Source organism: Salvelinus namaycush, chromosome 36, assembly GCF_016432855.1.
Source record: "Salvelinus namaycush isolate Seneca chromosome 36, SaNama_1.0, whole genome shotgun sequence".
In the NCBI taxonomy this organism is placed as follows: Eukaryota; Metazoa; Chordata; class Actinopteri; order Salmoniformes; family Salmonidae; genus Salvelinus; species Salvelinus namaycush.
Genome location: NC_052342.1, coordinates 23,395,264 through 23,414,317, shown reverse-complemented (window position 1 = coordinate 23,414,317; position 19,054 = coordinate 23,395,264). Strand labels below are relative to the sequence as shown.

The window sequence follows — 19,054 nt, the reverse complement described above, 5'->3', positions numbered from 1 at the left end:
TGGAAGCCATATGTTTGATGTATTTGATACCATTGTACTGATTCTGCTGCAGCCATTACCATGAGCCCATCCTCCCCAATTAAGATGCCACCAACCTCCTGTGGTTGTAGATATGTGCAAAGCAGGTGACTGACAATCATAGTGATGGGGGTTTCAACAGGTTTGGTGCCATTACTGCTATTTCCAGGTGAGGGTGCTGTTGTCCACTGAGGTGCAATACCGTACACGCTATCTGTCGGTGGTCGTCATATCCAGGGTGGGAAGGGTGTCCTAGTACACACACACACCCCTCACGCATGCACACACACACACACACACACACACACACACACACACACACACACACACACACACACACACACACACACACACACACACACACACACACACACACACACACACACACACACACACACACACACACACACACACACACACAGGCTTGGTTGACTATAATAAAAGATACACACACTCTCTGTCTGTCTGTCTGTCTGTCTGTCTGTCTGTCTGTCTGTATGTCTGTCTGTCTGTCTGTCTGTCTGTCTGTCTGTCTGTCTGTCTGTCTGTCTGTCTGTCTGTCTGTCTGTCTGTCTGTCTCTCTCTCTCTCTCTCTCTCTGTCAAATTCAAATTCAAATTCAAGCTGCTTTATTGGCATGAAAAACATTGTGTCAATATTGCCAAAGCAACAATGTATACAATATACATTGAAATAAAATCTCTCTCTCTCTTGCTGTTCTGTCTCAATTCTCTCTCTCTCTCTTTCTCTCTCTCTCGCTCTCTCTCTCTCTTTCCGTTCTATCTCAATTCTCTCTCTCTCTTTCCGTTCTGTCTCAATACTCTCTCTCCATTCTGTCTCAATTCTCTCTTTCAAAAAATTCTTAAAAATTCAAGCTGCTTTATTGGCATGAAAAACATTGTGTCAATATTGCCAAAGCAACAATGTATACAATATAAATTGTAATAAAAAATTAAAAAATTAAACTATAACTAACTTATAACTAAATAACGGTCATCTTCACCATTACATCGGTACTACAACTACTATCATCATTACCACCACTACCACCACCACGATCATTAAACTGCTATCATTACCATTACCACCCATACCACTACTATTTGGAATGATAAACAACAATAATAATAGTAATAACAATAACAGTCATAATAAGTAAGTTACTGCTTACTATGCAGATGTTATTATTCAGTGTCCCTCAGGCTATGGCAGGCAAATACATATTTGGCTGCAAGAGGAGCCATTGCTCCTTCGCCCATGAGTATTTTTAGTTTTTCCTCTGGGTTTAATAAGTTAAAATTTGGAATAAATGTAGTCATTTCTGTGAATAATGAATCTCTTGCTGAGGAATATTTATCACAGTAAAGGAGAAAGTGCATCTCTGTTTCTACCTCCCCTGTCGTGCAGTGACCACATACACGCTCCTCTTTGGGTAGCCATGTCTTTTTATGTCTGCCGGTTTCTATTGCCAATCGGTGGTCACTCAGCCTGTACTTGGTAAGGATCTGTCTCTGCTTCGTATCTCTGACAGAGTATCTCTGTCTCTCTCTCTGTCTCTCTCTCTGTCTCTTTCTCTGTCTCTTTCTCTCTCTCTCTCTCTCTCTCTCAATTCAATTCGCTTAATTGGCATGACGTAACAATGTACATATTGCCAAAGCTTATTTTGGCAATTCAAAATCAAAATTGTCAACAGGACAACAGTAACAACAATAACCAAGGGTCAAAATAACCATACATTCAACAATAACAATAAGCATACAGTAGAGTACATGTGTAGCTTGATTGGTCTGTCAGACACTGTCCCTCAACTTATGGCAGGCAGCAATGTAGTGCGCTGCCAACCCACAGCTCTCGGCGTCCTCCCCCAACAGGACGGGTAGCCTATCCTCATCAGAGAGGTCTTTGAAACCTTGGAAAAGGGTTTCAAATTTGGGAAAATGACACTCTCTAATTGTTTTATATTTTTGAAATTTTGTCAGGAAATGCAGCTCCGTCTCAGGTTCTGCTGTTGTGCAGTGGTTGCACAGCCTTTCCTCTACAGGGAGCCAGGTTTTCCTGTGTCTACCCTTCTCAATGGCAAGGCTGTGCTCACTGAGCCTGTACTTCAAGGTTTTTCTAAGGTTTTGATCAGTAACCATGGTCAAATATTTAATATTTAGTGTACTAGATAGCACTGCATTTTGCTTTGTGTTTGTGCTTGTGTTTCCCAATAAGCAATGCAGTTTTGTTTTGACTGTGTTGTAATTTGGTTTATTCTGATTGATTGGATGTTCTGGTCCTGAGGCTTCAGTGTGTTAGTAGAACAGGTTTGTGAACTCAGCCCCAGGACCAGCTGGATGAGGGGACTATTTTCTTTGCTCAGCTCTTGGCATTGCAGGGCTTGGTAATGATATGAGAGGGGGTCACTGTATTTTAGATGTTTCCAAAACTGAATTGCTCTTTTTTTAGTTTTTATTATTAGTGGATATAGGCCTAATTCTGCCCTGCATGCATTGTTTGTAGTTTTCCTCTGGACATGTAGGAGAATCTTACAGAACTCTGCATGCAGGGTTTCAATGGGGTGTTTGTCTCATTTGATGAAATCTTGTTTTGCAAGTGGACCCCACACCTCGCTGCCATAAAGTGCAATTGGTTCAATGACATATTCAATTAGTTTTAGCCAAATTCTAATAGGTATTTCAATTAGAATTTGCTTTTTAATGGCGTAGAATGCCCTGCGTGCTTTCTCTCTCAGTTCATTCACTGCCTCATTAAGGTGTCCAGTTGAGCTTATTTTTAAACCTAAGTAATTGTAGTGTGTACAGTACTCTATATATTTTGTACCAATTGAGAACTTTGGTCTAATTCCCTGAGATCTGGATCTTCTCTGGAAAATCATTATTTTAGTATTTTTGGGGTTTACTGCCAGGGCCCAGGTCTGGCAGTACTGCTCTAGCAGGTCCAGGCTCTGCTGTAGGCCATGTGCTGTGGGTGACAGCAGGCATAGGTCATCTGCGAAGAGTAGGCATTTAACTTCTGAATTGTGGAGACTAACACCAGGGGCTGAGGATTTTTCTAGAAGAGTGGCCAATTCGTTAATGTAAATATTGAAGAGTGCAGGGCTCAGATTGCAACCCTGGCGAAGGCCCCGCCCCTGGTTAAAGAATTCTGTTCTTTTCTTACCAATTTTAATGCTGCACGTATTGCCAGTATACATTGATTTAATTATGTCATATGTTTTACCCCCTACACCACTTTCAATACTTTGTAAAACAGTCCTGTATGCCAAATAGAATCAAATGCTTTTTGGAAGTCGATAAAGCAAGCGTATATTTTGGTATTATTTTGGTGGACATGTTTATCTATCAGGGTGTGTAAGGTGTAAATATGATCAGTTGTGCGATGTTTTGGTATAAATCCAATTTGTCTTTTACTCAAGACATTGTGTGTAATGATTTTCGTCGTCGGATGAAGAGTAGTCATCGGACCAAAGCGCAGCGTGGTAAGTGTTCATGTTATATTTTTATTAAAACAGAACACTAAACAAAAATAACAAAGAGATTGAATGAAAACGAAACAGTCAACACAAAACAGAAAACAACTACCCACAAAACACAGGTGGGAAAAGGATACCTAAGTATGGTTCTCAATCAGAGACAACGATAGACAGATGCCTCTGATTGAGAACCACACCCGGCCAAACACATAGAAATAGAAAACAGAACAAAAACATAGAATGCCCACCCCAACTCACGCCCAGACCAACCAAAATAGAGACATAAAAAGGATCTCTAAGGTCAGGGCGTGACATTGTGCTTATTAAGGAAGTTTAGAACTCTTACATTGATAATACTACAGAAAACCTTCCCCAGGTTACTGTTCACACAAATGCCTCTGTAATTGTTAGGGTCAAATTTGTCTCGATTCTTAAAGATTGGGGTTATGAGTCCTTGATTCCAGATGTCAGGGAAATAACCTACACTCAGGATCAAATTAAACAGTTTTAATATAGCCAATTGAAATTTTGCACTAGTGAGTTTGAGCATCTCATTTAGGATGCCATCAGGTCCGCATGCCTTTTTAAATTTGAGAGCCTGAAGTTTCTTATAGAGCTCCTGGTCAGTAATTGGGGAGTCCAGTGGATTTTGATTGTCCTTTATAGCTTTTTCTAATCCATCCAACTTCTCATGAATTTGGCGTTGTTCTGCGTTTGAGTCAATTTGAACGGTCTTGTAGAGTGTTTTAAAATGGGTTGTCCATATGTCACCATTTTGTATCGCTAATTCCTCTTGTTTCGATTTTTTGAGTTTTTTCCAATTTTGCCAGAAGTTGTTTGTGTTTATGGACCTAACCCTCTCTCTCTCTCTCATACACACACCACCAATAAAACAGATGTTCCTCCAACCTTGCTATAGTTACCTAACCCATACCTACAGTACCGTCTTCCTGCACCCTCTCCCTCTGGGCCTGGGATCTAAAAAGGCCTAAACTGCATGAGCCAGCAGGAGAGTTCAGGAGAGGTCAAGAGAGGTCAGGTTACACCATTATTAATAACTCTCCTCTCCTATTTCACTTTGTAAACTAATATCTGACATGCTCTCTCCCTCTTTAGCTCTCTTTCTTTCTCACATTTCCGCTTTATCATCCCAGCTCTAGTGTGTCAATACCTCTCTCTCTCTCTCTCTCTCTCTCTCTCTCTCTCTCTCTCTCTCTCTCTCTCTCTCTCTCTCTCTCTCTCTCTCTCTCTCTCTCTCTCTCTCTCTCTCTCTCTCTCTCTCTCTCTCTCTCTCTCTCTCTCTCTCTCTCTCTCTCTCTCTCTCTCTCTCTCTCTCTCTCTCTCTCTCTCTCTCTCTCTCTCTCTCTCTCTCTCTCTCTCTCTCCAAGCCCCCTAAATATATATACACTCACTAATATAGTGTTACATGCAGACATGCAACACTAGACAACATATGTCACAGTCAGCCAAAGCTAAAGAAAATGAAAACGTTAGGCTTTCTCTCTCTGTAAACAAATATCTGAAATGCTCTCTCTCTCTTTTTAGCTCTCCCTTTTTCTCACTGTCTCTCACTCTGGCTTCAGCTCTCTCTCTCTCAATTCAATTCAAGGGGCTTTATTGGCATGGGAAACATATGTTAACATTGCCAAAGCAAGTGAAGTAGATAATATACAAAAGTGAAATAAACAATAAAAATGAACAGTCAACATTACACTCACAGAAGTTACATTACAAATGTCATTATGTATATATACAGTGTTGTAACGATGTGCAAATGGTTAATAGTACAAATGGAAAAAATAAATAAACATAAATATGGGCTATATTTACAATGGTGTTTGTTCTTCACTGGTTGCTTTTTTCCTGTGGCAACAGGTCACAAATCTTGCTGCTGTGATGGCACACTGTGGTATTTCACCCAGTAGATATGGGAGTTTATCAAAATCAGGTTTGTTTTTGAATTCTTTGTAGGTCTGTGTAATCTGAGGGAAATATGTGTCTCTAATATGGTCATACATTGGGCAGGAGGTTAGGAAGTGCAGCTCAGTTTCCACCTCATTTTGTGTGCAGTGTGCACATAGCCTGTCTTCTCTTGAGAGCCAGGTCTGCCTTAGGTGGCCTTTCTCAATAGCAAGGCTATGCTCACTGAGTCTGTACACAGTCAAAGCTTTCCTTAAGTTCGAGTCAGTCACAGTGGTCAGGTATTCTGCCACTGTGTACTCTCTGTTTAGGGCCAAATAGCATTCTAGTTTGCTCAGTTTTTTTGTTAATTCTTTCCAACGTGTCAAGTAATTATCTTTTTGTTTTCTCATGATTTGGTTGGATCTAATTGTGTTGCTGTCCTGGGGCTCTGTGGGGTCTGTTTGTGTTTGTGAACAGAGCCCCAGGACCAGCTTGCTTAGGGGACTATTCTCCAGGTTCATTTCTCTGTAGGTGATGGATTTGTTATGGAAGGTTTGGGATCCCCTTCTTTTAGGTGGTTGTAGAATTAATCTTTTCTGGATTTTGATCCCTCTCTCTGTCTCTCTCTCTGTCTCTCTCTCTGTCTCTCTCTCTGTCTCTCTCTCTCTCTGTCTCTCTCTCTCTCTGTCTCTCTCTCTCTGTCTCTCTCTCTCTGTCTCTCTCTGTCTCTGTCTCTCTCTCTCTGTCTCTCTCTCTCTGTCTCTGTCTCTCTCTCTCTCTCTCTCTCTCTCTGTCTCTCTCTCTCTGTCTCTCTCTCTCTGTCTGTCTCTCTCTCTCTGTCTGTCTCTCTCTCTCTGTCTTTCTCTCTCTCTCTCTCTCTCTCTCTCTCTCTCTCTCTCTCTCTCTCTCTCTCTCTCTGTCTCTCTCTGTCTCTCTCTCTCTGTCTCTCTCTCTCTCTCTCTCTCTCTCTCTCTCTCTCTCTCTCTCTCTCTCTCTCTCTCTCTCTGTCTCTCTCTCTCTCTCTCTCTCTCTGTCTCTCTCTCTCTCTCTGTCTCTCTCTCTCTGTCTCTCTCTCTCTCTCTCTCTGTCTCTCTCTCTCTCTCTCTCTCTCTCTCTCTCTCTCTCTCTCTCTCTCTCTCTCTCTCTCTCTCTCTCTCTCTCTCTCTCTCTCTCCCTCTCTCTCTGTCTCTCTCTCTCTCTCTCTCTCTCTCTGTCTCAATTCAATTCAATTCAATTTCAATTCAAGGGGCTTTATTGGCATGGGAAACATGTGTTAACATTGCCAAAGCAAGTGAGGTAGATATTATACAAAAGTGAAATAAACAATACAAATTAACAGTAAACATTACACATACAGAAGTTTCAAAACAATAAAGACATTACAAATGTTATATTATATATATACAGTGTTGTAACAATGTACAAATGGTTAAAGCACACAAGTTAAAATAAATAAGCATAAATATGGGTTGTATTTACAATGGTGTTTGTTCTTCACTGGTTGCCCTTTTCTTGTGGCAACAGGTCACAAATCTTGCTGCTGTGATGGCACACTGTGGAATTTCTCCCAGTAGATATGGGAGTTTATCAAAATTGGATTTGTTTTCAAATTCTTTGTGGATCTGTGTAATCTGAGGGAAATATGTCTCTCTAATATGGTCATACATTGGGCAGGAGGTTAGGAAGTGCAGCTCAGTTTCCACCTCATTTTGTGGGCAGTGTGCACATAGCCTGTCTTCTCTTGAGAGCCATGTCTGCCTACGGCGGCCTTTCTCAATAGCAAGGCTATGCTCACTGAGTCTGTACATAGTCAAAGCTTTCCTTAAGTTTGGGTCAGTCACAGTGGTCAGGTATTCTGCCACTGTGTACTCTCTGTTTAGGGCCAAATAGCATTCTAGTTTGCTCTGTTTTTTTGTTAATTCTTTCCAATGTGTCAAGTAATTATCTTTTTGTTTTCTCATGATTTGGTTGGGTCTAATTGTGCTGTTGTCCTGGGGCTCTGTGGGGTGTGTTTGTGTTTGTGAACAGAGCCCTAGGACCAGCTTGCTTAGGGGACTCTTCTCCAGGTTCATCTCTCTGTAGGTGATGGCTTTGTTATGGAAGGTTTGGGAATCGCTTCCTTTTAGGTGGTTGTAGAATTTAACGGCTCTTTTCTGGATTTTGATAATTAGTGGGTATCGGCCTAATTCTGCTCTGCATGCATTATTTGGTGTTCTACGTTGTACACGGACGATATTTTTGCAGAATTCTGCATGCAGAGTCTCAATTTGGTGTTTGTCCCATTTTGTGAAGTCTTGGTTGGTGAGCGGACCCCAGACCTCACAACCATAAAGGGCAATGGGCTCTATGACTGATTCAAGTATTTTTAGCCAGATCCTAATTGGTATGTTGAAATTTATGTTCCTTTTGATGGCATAGAAGGCCCTTCTTGCCTTGTCTCTCAGATCGTTCACAGCTTTGTGGAAGTTACCTGTGGTGCTGATGTTTAGGCCGAGGTATGTATAGTTTTTTGTGTGCTCTAGGGCAACGGTGTCTAGATGGAATTTGTGGTCCTGGTGACTGGACCTTTTTTGTCTCTCTCTGTCTCTCTCTCTCTCTCTTTCTGTCTTTCACTCTCTGTCTCTCTCTGTCTCTCTCTGTCTCTCTCTGTCTCTCTCTGTCTCTCTCTCTCTCTCTCTCTCTATCTCTCTCTCTCTCTCTCTATCTCTTTGTCTCTCTCTCTCTCTCTTTTAGTACCTTTATTCACTGACAGGTCTGACAGGTTTTTGCAAATGTAATAACAATAGTCGCAAAATGGCCATTAAAATATTTATCTTGTAGTCCATCAAGGGATATTGGGTTATTGATATTCTTAAAATTGTTCATAGGGGATATCACCATAACTATAAATATATGCCCTGTGCTCTGTTCTATAGAATCTGTGCCCTGAATATGTGTCTGTCTGTCTGTCTGTCTGTCTGTCTGTCTGTCTGTCTGTCTGTCTGTCTGTCTGTCTGTCTGTCTGTCTGTCTGTCTGTCTGTCTGTCTGTCTGTCTGTCTGTCTGTCTGTCTGTCTGTCTGTCTGTCTGTCTGTCTGTCTGTCTGTCTGTCTGTCTGTCTGTCTGTCTGTCTGTCTGTGCCTGTCTGCCTGTCTGTCTGTCAGCTAAGGACTGCACTGGCAGGCAACAGTAGGTTGGCTACAGTAGGCAGGCAACAGTAGAAAGGCAACAGTAGGCAGAACACAGTATGCAGGCAACAGTATGTAGGCAACATTTGGCAGGCAACAGTGTAGGCAGGCATCAGTAGGCAGGCAACAATAGGCAGGCAACAGTATCTATTTCAACAGGTTCTATGGCACAGAGTATTAGTATCAGGATATTATCAGGGGTGACAGGTAGCCTAGTGTTTATAGCATTGGGCCAGTTACTGAAAGGTTGCAGGATCGAATCCCTGAACAAGGTAAAAATCTGTTGTTCTGCCCCTGCCGTCATTGTAAATAAGAATTTGTTCTTCACTGTATTGCCTAGTTAAATAAAGGTAAAAATAGAAATAATTACGCATGTTGATGATTATATGACGCTCTCAATATGTCTCTCTCTACAGTACACCTCCATCAACCCAATCTCATAGCTCATCAACCCTCAGAATTCCATGGTGGCCATCTTGTAAATGCTCACACCTTCGGTGTCAGTATTTTAGGCATGGTCAGGGACCTCTACAAAACTTAATATGGGAATGGAATCCTCCCTCTCTCACTCCCTCTCTCTGTCACCCATACTTTCTCCCCTCCCTGACGCTAGGTATGTCTCTCTCTCTTCTCCCTCTTTCCGTAGCCATGGCATCCAACAGGTGGCCCTAAGATAGCCCCTCCCACGTTCCCACCCATTTTCTATTTCTAACCCCCCCAAACCCCTCGTCATTAAGACCCCCCTTCTACTTTCTCTCCCTACTTTTTCAGCGGTCAACTCCCCCTGGGTCTTCAGCCTGCTTCTCTCTCCCTCCAACTCACTCTCGTTATTGGAACCCCTCCCCTCCCTCACCCCACTGGCCAGTAGCGTCTGAGCCCACGTGCCATTTTTTTTAAAGGGGGGATTCAAGACTCCGACCTGCTCTTCTCTGGCCGGCGTCGAAACGAAGTGGACCTTGTTCCTAGGTGTAGTGTTTTGTGTATTTTATGAACAACGTAAAACATATATATTTTTTTTTACGAAACTTTAAACAATTCATCCATTGACGTCCGAGTTGTGGGAGACTTGAGTGTTGGGAACCAACAATAACCTGGAACCATGAAGTGGGGTTGGGTGTTTCTGGGGGCCCTGTTCTCCTTGGGGACCCTCTCCTGGGGGGAGAAGGGTCTGGAGATCCCTGAGTATGATGGGAAAGACCGCGTCCATGATCTCAACGTTAAGAATTACAAATCTGTGATGAAGAAGTACGATGTGATGGTGATCTACTACCATGCACATGTAGAGAATAACAAAAACGCCCAGAAAACCTTTGAGATGGAGGAACTCGCCCTGGAGGTAGGTCCTATAAAGGGAATGAATGGAGGGATGGAGGGTGGGTGGGTGGGTGGATTGAGAGGATGAGTGAGGTAGGGAGGGAACAGTTAAGAGTCTTTGAGATGGAGCTGGCCCTCAAGGTGTGTCCCAAGGAGCATGAACGATCGGAGGGATGAGGGGAATAAGGGTTGTAGAGGCAAAGAGTGGATTGAGGGATGAGAGGATGAGGGAGATGGAGGACATGACCCTGTAGGTGGGTGTTGGGACAGAATGACGAAGCGGAGGGATGAGGGGAAAGGGGTATGGAGGGATGAAGGGTTGAGGGTGGAGGAATGAGGGAGATGCAGGAGATGGTCCCGGAGGTCGAACCTAGAGAGGATGAACCCCGAGGTGCAGAGAAGAAGGTGAAGGGTGGGAGAGTGGATGTAAGGAAGCTGAGGAATGCCAGAATGGAGGGAGGGGCAACAATGAGGGAGAGACACACAGCATCAGTGGAGCTGTAGGTACATCCCAGGAAGCCAGCATCATCAAGCCAGAAGAAATGGAGGGAGAGAGGATGAGAGAGAGGGGAGACAAGATGGCAGGGGAGAAGACTAAATGCTGAGAGAGAAAAAAACACCTTAATAGCTGCGTCGATCAGTCTTTACCAAGTCTATTGTCTGTCCCAAGTCAGTCTAACCTGGTTAGACTTAGCTAGGATATGGAGTGCTCCAAATGAGTGGGCCTCGGTCACGTCATGTTATTGGTTGTTGTTAACAGAGTTGAAGCTGGTCTGGTCTGCATTGCTGAGTCCTAAATACATAGGTTTTTGCTTTGGGCTTCTCTAGGTTATTTGGTCCTGGTTGATGGTGTCCAAGCGGCTTGTGTGTGTATGCAAGTATAGTATGCGGCTACAGTGGACGAACGGCCAAACTGATGAATCGGTAATGGGTCGGAAATAGACTATGACATCATAACAACAACCGATATGTTCTTCTTCACACTGCCCTCCCTACAAGCGCACAGCATACCAGGCTAAACCTGGGGCTGTATGCATCAGTCGTCTCAGAGTTGGAGTGTTGATCTAGGGTCAGTTTTTTAGATCCTAATCAATTACATGGACACGAGGGACCTGGGGCTGTATCTATCAATCTTCAGAGTAGGATTGCTGATCTAGGATCAGGAACCCCCCCCCCCCATCCATTTAATCTTATTCATTGCAATGAAAAGGAAAACACTGATACTAGATCTGCACTCATACTCTGAGACTGACAGTGTCTTCTTCCAGGTCTAGAGTAGGGCTATCTGTAAGCCACGACTGTAAATAGCTCTGGACAGGGGTGGCGTGGTTAGGAAGAAGCCCTCTGGGGAGAGAGAGAGAGCATGAGGCCATATCTCACAGCTCAAACTGTAGGATGGCAGGTAGCCTAGTGGTTAGAGTGTTGGGCCAGTAACCGGAAGGTTGGTGGATCAAATCCCCAAGGTGAAAATGTCTTGTTCTGCCCCTGAACAGGGCAGTTAACCTACTGTTCCTAGGCTGTCATTGTAAACAAAAAAAAATTCTTAACTGACTTGCCTAGTTTAAATTAACTGCTCTCTATGTACCATAACACACAATGCTTGGTCTCAGGTCAGTGTCTTAAATCATAGTTTATGATGCTTTGGATATGATCGGTGGACTGGGTGAATGTTCCTGAGTTGAGCAGGGTGCGCGTGTGAGGAGTTGTTGAGTAGCTAGACCCCTATTTTCATACTGCTGACTCCTAGCCAATTGGTAACTAGCTCTCAGGGGTCTAAAATACATACTGAAAATAGCAGGTCATTACTACCAAATGGGATTCATTCATTATTAAATGATGGACCCAAAAAACATGCAATACAAAAATATGTTATTGGTTTTGTTGCAGCGAAGACCCTTAAATCTCAAGATATTGATCAGAGGAATGGTTTAGGTTGTGTGACATGCTCTGACGCATTTCACAGCTGGGAACATTTCATATGTTTTCTCTTCATCTGTGTGATGTCCTGTAATGCTATTGGACAGATGAGTAGCATAAGATGTGCAATCTAATGTTCTCTAGCTCTAACTGTGTTGATCAGACTTCTGAAACTGCTGTCTCCTCATGGAAATCCCAAAACCATAAAGAGGCTCAGCGTGGATTGATTTAACCTTTAGATACAAATCACAGCAGTCAAGCCACATGACGTCATTTTTGTTGAGGCTTGTTTCTTTCTTTAGATTGAGCGTTGTTGTTGAGGTTGTGACAGTGTCTGGATTCAAAAGCAGTGTTGATGTGAAAAGCTTATTGAATTGGTAGTCTAGAGGTTAACTGTTAAGACTGCTGAGTGAGAGAGAGAGAGAGAGAGAGAGAGAGAGAGAGAGAGAGAGAGAGAGAGAGAGAGAGAGAGAGAGAATGCATACACACCATAAACACTGACAGTTAAGACAGGTAGTGTGACTCTCCATGTGTACGAGATCGCAAATATGTCCTCTTGTGTCCATAGCAAATAGGACCCCTGGTTTTACTGCCGCCCGAGACTGAACTCTCCTCGTCTAAGCGTGGCTGTGGTAAGACGTTGCTCTGTTGTCGCGGACGACACCTTCAGCATCTTCTTCTCGGAGAGATCAAAGGTCAAAACGCTAGCGAGAGTCATCCCAGTCTGTCACCCCTCTAACCCTGCTGGAGTCAGGTTATAGTGTATCTCTGGGTTGAAAAACAAGATCACTGAGAGGAAGATGCTATATCTAAATGTGGTTGGGTGTATCGGTTTTTGGGTTTATGTGACGTTGAGGAGTATATGATGTTGCTTGAGGATGACTTTGGGTGTGGGAGAGTAGCAGTGTTCATGCCTGTGCAGTTTGTGTTCATGAGGTGTGATTATAACCATCCTGATTGAGAAATGGCTCAAACGCCAATGATTCATGCTAGCAAAAGCTAGCATTGCTGCACTAGGCATAACGACAGTGACTCATGCTAGCTAGCATTGCTGCACCAGGCCTAACAACATCGACTCATGCTAGCTAACAATGACTCATGCTAGGAAAAGCTAGCATTGCTGCACTAGGCCTAACAACAGTGACTCATGCTAGCTAGCATTGCTGTACTTTACTAGGCTCGAACAACAATGACTAATATAAGCTAAGCTAGCATTACTACCTTAAGTCATAGGGAACTGGTTGGCTCTATGGTGGATTCTATTGAGAATGTGTACACTATGTGTAGTACTGGTGAGCTAGCATTTCTACACTACATTATGCCTAGGGAAGTGGTTAACTATGTGGTATTCTATAGAGAATATCATGCTAGCTTAGCACACTACACTATGGTGGGTTCTGTGTAAATTTAGGCTATGAGTAGCATCTACCCACTGGGCACAGACGTGAGTTTTATTGAACGTTTGTTTGAGTTGCAGCTAACGTGAAAAAAAAGAAATGCACCATGTCATTGAATTTAGGTTAAACGTTGGGTAAAGAAAAGACGAAATGCCACGTTGAGTCAACGTTGTCACATTGATTTATTTGGTTGAAAGGACGTGGAAACACCGTTGATTCAACCAGTTTTTACCCAGTGGTTAGGTTATGTGTAGCTGTACTTGAATTTGTAACATTCTACCCTGAAAGTATCTATGTCTGCCTGTCAGGGTATTTTAATGGTGCAATATGTCTACTGGGTATACACATCCAAGTCTCACAGGATTGCATCAAAAGTTAAAGACTTAATATGCTGAGTCCTCGCTAAGTATCGCCCAAGGCACCTAAGCATAGTAAAGTACCTAAGTAGCCTACAACATGGTTTTGCACTGTACTTTCAGTTTCACTATGGGACTCTAAAGCCTTTATGTTGACCAGACGTCAGGGTTATAACCAAGAAGAAGAACATGAAGAATGTTGGTATACCAGACATCAGATAACTCTGCAACAAACTTTACAATGACTTTTCAGTCGTTGTCTGACTAACGCTCCTTGGACCTACTTAGCCAATATTGGGCACCATTGCTCTACCACTGTTTGCAGGGTAGGGACTGTGAGCTAGGTCTATACCATGTATCTAAGGTAGGGAGACAGATAGTGGTCGAGGTCTGGTCAGTAAAGGAATACTGTAACCCAAAGCCTGAGGAGTGCCTTGATTTATGCATCTAGGAATGTACTCTAAGCAGAAAGGTCAAGGGTCAACCTCATAGGCTGAATGGGATACTGGCTAAAGGGGGCAGCAGGACATCTGGTTCTTCATGTCATAGAAGGGGGACAGTGGGCAGTTAGGCCTTTATGGCTCAATGGCTTTGAAAATAGGGGAATAGAGTGAACAAGAGATGCATCCACTGTAGTACGGTCCACATGATACTGAAGTTTCCTTGGGTCAAATTAGGGTTTGAACTCTTCTATGGGACACGACTGACCTGGCCTAACATGAAGTGGGACACTAAGGAGCAGCGGGCAGGTTTTATGAGTCTATGTCTTTGAAAAGGTAAATGTACTTTATAGTCTGTATGAAAGTACATGAGTTCACACATGATACTGTATTTAACTTTGTCTCTGGGTCAAACTGCAGTGTAGTTTTAACCCTCCTTTGGGACATGGATTGAGATATGGACTGAGATAGCCTGCAAACAGTGAGCTCACAGTCCCTACCCTGTAAACAGTGAGCTCACAGTCCCTACCCTATAAACAGTGAGCTCACAGTCCCTACCCTGTAAACAGTGAGCTCACAGTCCCTACCCTATAAACAGTGAGCTCACAGTCCCTACCCTGTAAACAGTGAGCTCACAGTCCCTACTATGGAAAGAGTGAACTCACAGTACCTGCCCTGCAAACAGTAATCTCACAGCACCTACCCTGCAAACAGTGAGTTCACAGTCCCTACTCTGCAAACATTAGTAGAATATTGCGGCATCAACAGGCTGCAGTGAGTGCAGGCTTTTGCTCCAGCACAGCGCAAACATATTTAGTTCAACTAATTATTGTCTAGATCAGTTGTACTAGTTGAACACACAGTGGACATCCATAGCCACTATCGACCACCCATGGAGCTTCTTATGAACAATACGACATTACCTTGTTCGCCTACACATCTTCCTTGCATGACTAGCCACATCTTCTACAGTACCTTGTGGAGTAGACGATCTCTGTCATATTGAGCTGAAAGGTCAGACTGTCATCATGGCAACCGTGTCACTCATAATGGGGGGCCATGCCGTTTATGCAAAATAATGTAATCACTGCTTGTTCATTAGGCAGCAGCGGGAACAACAACAAGCTTCAGACTTTGATTACTGCAAGTAATGTACTTACAACGAGAGTAACGATGACATTTTAAAAGTTTTAGAACTGAGTAGAACATTTGGGGATGATTAAAATGCTACAAAGGATGAAGTAGCCTATGGTTAAGTTGTGCAGTGTTCTTGTGTGTCATAGTTTGCATTTTTCTAGACTCTGTTCCTCGTTCTGAAATGTGATAATCAAACTATTCTTTCAGTCCTGCTCTCTATTTCCTGACTGTTCCACTCCATACATGCCTTTCCTCTGATGACACTTTGGAATGAACAGATCAACAGCACAACGTGGACCAGGTCCAGATCATAATCTTAGTTAATGAGTGAATGAATTAGGAGCTCGTTGAAAGGATTTTCCAAAGCCTGGCGACTCTGTGCCAGTCAGCCAGCCTGGAGACCACAGCCAGCTAGAAGATCATAGCCTCTTTAACTCTGACCGTGACGGCAACAGGCCCACTGGGCAAATATTGGCTGAGTCAATGTTGTTTCCATGATGTCATTTCAACCAAAATAATCTATGTGATGACATTGAATCAACATGGAAAACTGATTGGATTTGCAAGAAGTCATCAACATAAAGGAATTTCATAATTTTTTTACCCAACATAAAAAATACAAATTGTTGTTGATTTCACGTTGAATTCACGTTAGTTGACAACTCAGCCAAATGTAAATCAAAACTAGATGTTGAAATGACGTCTGTGCCCAGTGTGCAGTGTCATCAGGCATGAACTGAGGGGGAAATGCTAGGCTATATCCTGTAGAGTTTATTCTGGTTATGACAAACTCTTGGTTCTAAAGATTGCAGGGCAGGATAGAATTCTACCCTTGCTCCTACCTGTCCCGCCCTAGTCTTCGAGGAAAGGGCACGAGCAGAGGAAGCTATTTAATTTATTGAGACACATCCCAAGTTAGGAGGACACATTCCGTCATCATCTCACAGCTCCAATGGTTGGGGTATGATGCCATGATGAATACACTCACACAGAGATTCCTTTCTTTTTCTCAGTGTGTGTGTGTGTGCGTGTGTGTGTGTGTGTGTGTGTGTGTGTGCGCGTGTGTGTGTGTGTGTGTGTGTGTGTGTGTGTGTGTGTGTGTGTGTATGTGTGTGAGAGAGAGAGAGTGTGTGTGTGTGAGTGTGTGTGTGTGTGTGTGTGTGTGTGTGTGTGTGTGTGTGTGTGTGTGTGTGTGTGTGTGTGTGTGTGTGTGTGTGTGTGTGTGTGTGTGTGTGTGTGTGTGTGTGTGTGTGTGTGTGTGTGTGTGTGTGTGTGTGAGACAACTATTACCCAATGTTGATTCTACTGCGTTTCCACACCTTTCTAGGATATTAATAATTTCCAGACCTGGGTTCAAAAACTATTCAAAATCAAAAACATTGAGTGTTTGCAGGACTATTCTATTGGTTCCTCTGCGACAGGCAAGCTCAATCATGCTCAATCAAGTGCAGCTAAAGTAGTTGAAAAGATTTCAAATAGTATTTGAACCCAGGTCTAGAAATGTGTAATATACAGGAGAGGTATGGGAATACATATTGACAAATATCCTACCTTTGATGCTGTTACTGTACACCTTTCTCAGCAAGATGGACTCTGCACTAGAGAGACTTATTGCACATCAATCATTAGGATGACTATGCATTTGCGTGGGTATATGTAATGTGTACAGCATATGATGTCAGAGACATTTAATATGATATGAATATACTTTTGCATGGTCAGGAGAGAGTCAGGCTGCGTCCAAAATATCTAGGAATAAGTAGGTACTCTACATGGCATAGGTTACTATGCCTGCGTTAACACAGGCAGCCCAATTCTGATATTTTTTTCTACTAATTGGTCTTTTGACCAATCACAACTGATCGTTTTACATCAGATCTTTTTTCAGAGCTGATCTGATTGGTCAAAAGACGAATTGATGAAAAATTAACATCAGAATTGGGCTTCCTGTGTAAACGCAGCCTATGAGTCATAAAAAGGTATGTGTGTTTACTCTAACTGTGAACACGGCCCTAACAGTAGATATGCAGTTTGTCAGTTTGTTGATGGTATGAACGTCTGTAGATCCTCTATGGGGGACTATCTAAATAAAGTCTGACCTAAATAGGTTACATGGTATAGGAGGTTACTGTCAGTCATAGAAAGATGTGTTTACAGTGCATTCGGAAAGTATTCAGACCCCTTCACTTTTTCCACATTTTGTTACGTTACAGACTTATTCTAAAATGTATTAAATAGTTTTTTTCCCCTCATCAATCTACACATACTACCCCATAGTGACAAAGCAAAAACAGGTTTCTAGACATTTTTGCAAATGTATTAAAAATAAAAAACTGAAATATCACATTTTCATAAGTATTCAGACCATTTACTCAGTACTTCATTGAATGACCTTTGGCAGCGATTACAACCTCGATTCTTCTTGGGTATGATGCTACAAGCCTGGCACACCTGTATTTGAGGAGTTTCTTCCATTCTTCTCATCAGATCCTCTTCTCTGGGATATTTGGCCAAAAGCCAGAAAAAATGCAGCGCGCCAAATTCAAATATATTACTATAAAAATCAATCTTTCATGAAATTACACATGAAAGACACCAAATTAAAGCTACACATGTTGTGAATCCAACCAACATGTCTGATTTCAAAAAGGATTTACGGCGAAAGCACACCAAACGATTATGTTAGGTCAGTACATAGCCACAGAAAAACACAGCCATTTTCCCAGCCAAAGATAGGAGTCACAAAAAGCAGAAATAGAGATACAATTAATCACTAACCTTTGATGATCTTCATCAGATGACACTCATAGGACATCATGTTACACAATACATGTATGTTTTGTTCGATAATGTGCATATTTATATCCAAAAATCTTAGTTTACATTGGCACCATGTTCAGAAATGCCTCCAAAATATCCGGAGAAATTGCAGAGAGCCACATCTAATAACAGAAATACTCATCATACACTATGATGAAAGATACATGTTTTACATATAATTAAAGATACACTTGTTCTTAATGCAACCGCTGTGTCAGATTTCAAAAGAACTTTACGGAGAAAGCACACCATGCAATAATCTGAGACGGCGCTCAGATATAAACAACATTTCTCTGCCATGTTGGAGTCAACAGAAATACGAAATTACATCATAAATATTCCCTTACCTTTGATGATCTTCAACAGAATGCACTCCCAGGAATCCTAGTTCCACAATAAATTGTTGTTTTGTTGATAATGTCCATTATTTATGTCCAAGTAGCTACTTTTGCTAGCACGTTTAGTACACATGTCCAAACGCTCGCGCAGATCCAGGCGAACATCAGACGAAAACTTCAAAAAGTTATATTACAGGTCGAATAAACTGGTCAAACTAAGTAGAGAATCAATCTTCAGGATGTTGTTATCATAAATATTCAATAACGTTCCAACCGGAGGATTCCTTTGTGTCTACAGAAGTAATGGAACGCAAGATGATATCATTTGGAATGCGCATGACCAGGAACTGGCATTCTGTCAGACCCCTGACTGAAACACCTCCTATCCGGCCCCACATCACAGTAGAGGCTTCATTCAACGTTCTACAGACTGTTGATATCTAGTGGAAGGCGTAGGAAGTGCAAACATATCCATATCTTACTGGGATTTGAATAGGCGATGAGTTGAAAATCGACCAGCCTCTCACTTCCTGTTTGGATTTTTTCTCAGGTTTTTGCCTGCCATATGAGTTCTGTTATACTTACAGACATCATTCAAACCGTTTTAGAGAATACAGTTTTAAATAATATGCATATATTAGCATCTGGGACAGAGTAGGAGGCAGTTCATTCTGGGCACGCTATTCATCCAAAGTGAAAATGCTGTCCCCTATCCTAGAGAGTTAGAAAAAAAGGCTCCAAAAGGGTTCTTCGGCTGTTCCCACAGGATAACCCT

General features: G+C 42.4%; 1 protein-coding gene across 1 annotated transcript in view; it reads left to right on the top strand.

Annotated features, from left to right (window-relative positions):
- The first annotated feature begins 9,659 nt into the window (after positions 1 to 9,659).
- The window catches only part of LOC120030672 (calsequestrin-1-like), a 36,869-nt gene continuing 27,474 nt past the window's right edge, over positions 9,660 to 19,054 (top strand). The window contains exon 1 of the mRNA XM_038976113.1: positions 9,660 to 9,896. Coding sequence (XP_038832041.1) covers positions 9,660 to 9,896 — 237 coding nt within the window. The remainder of the gene's footprint in view (positions 9,897 to 19,054) is intronic.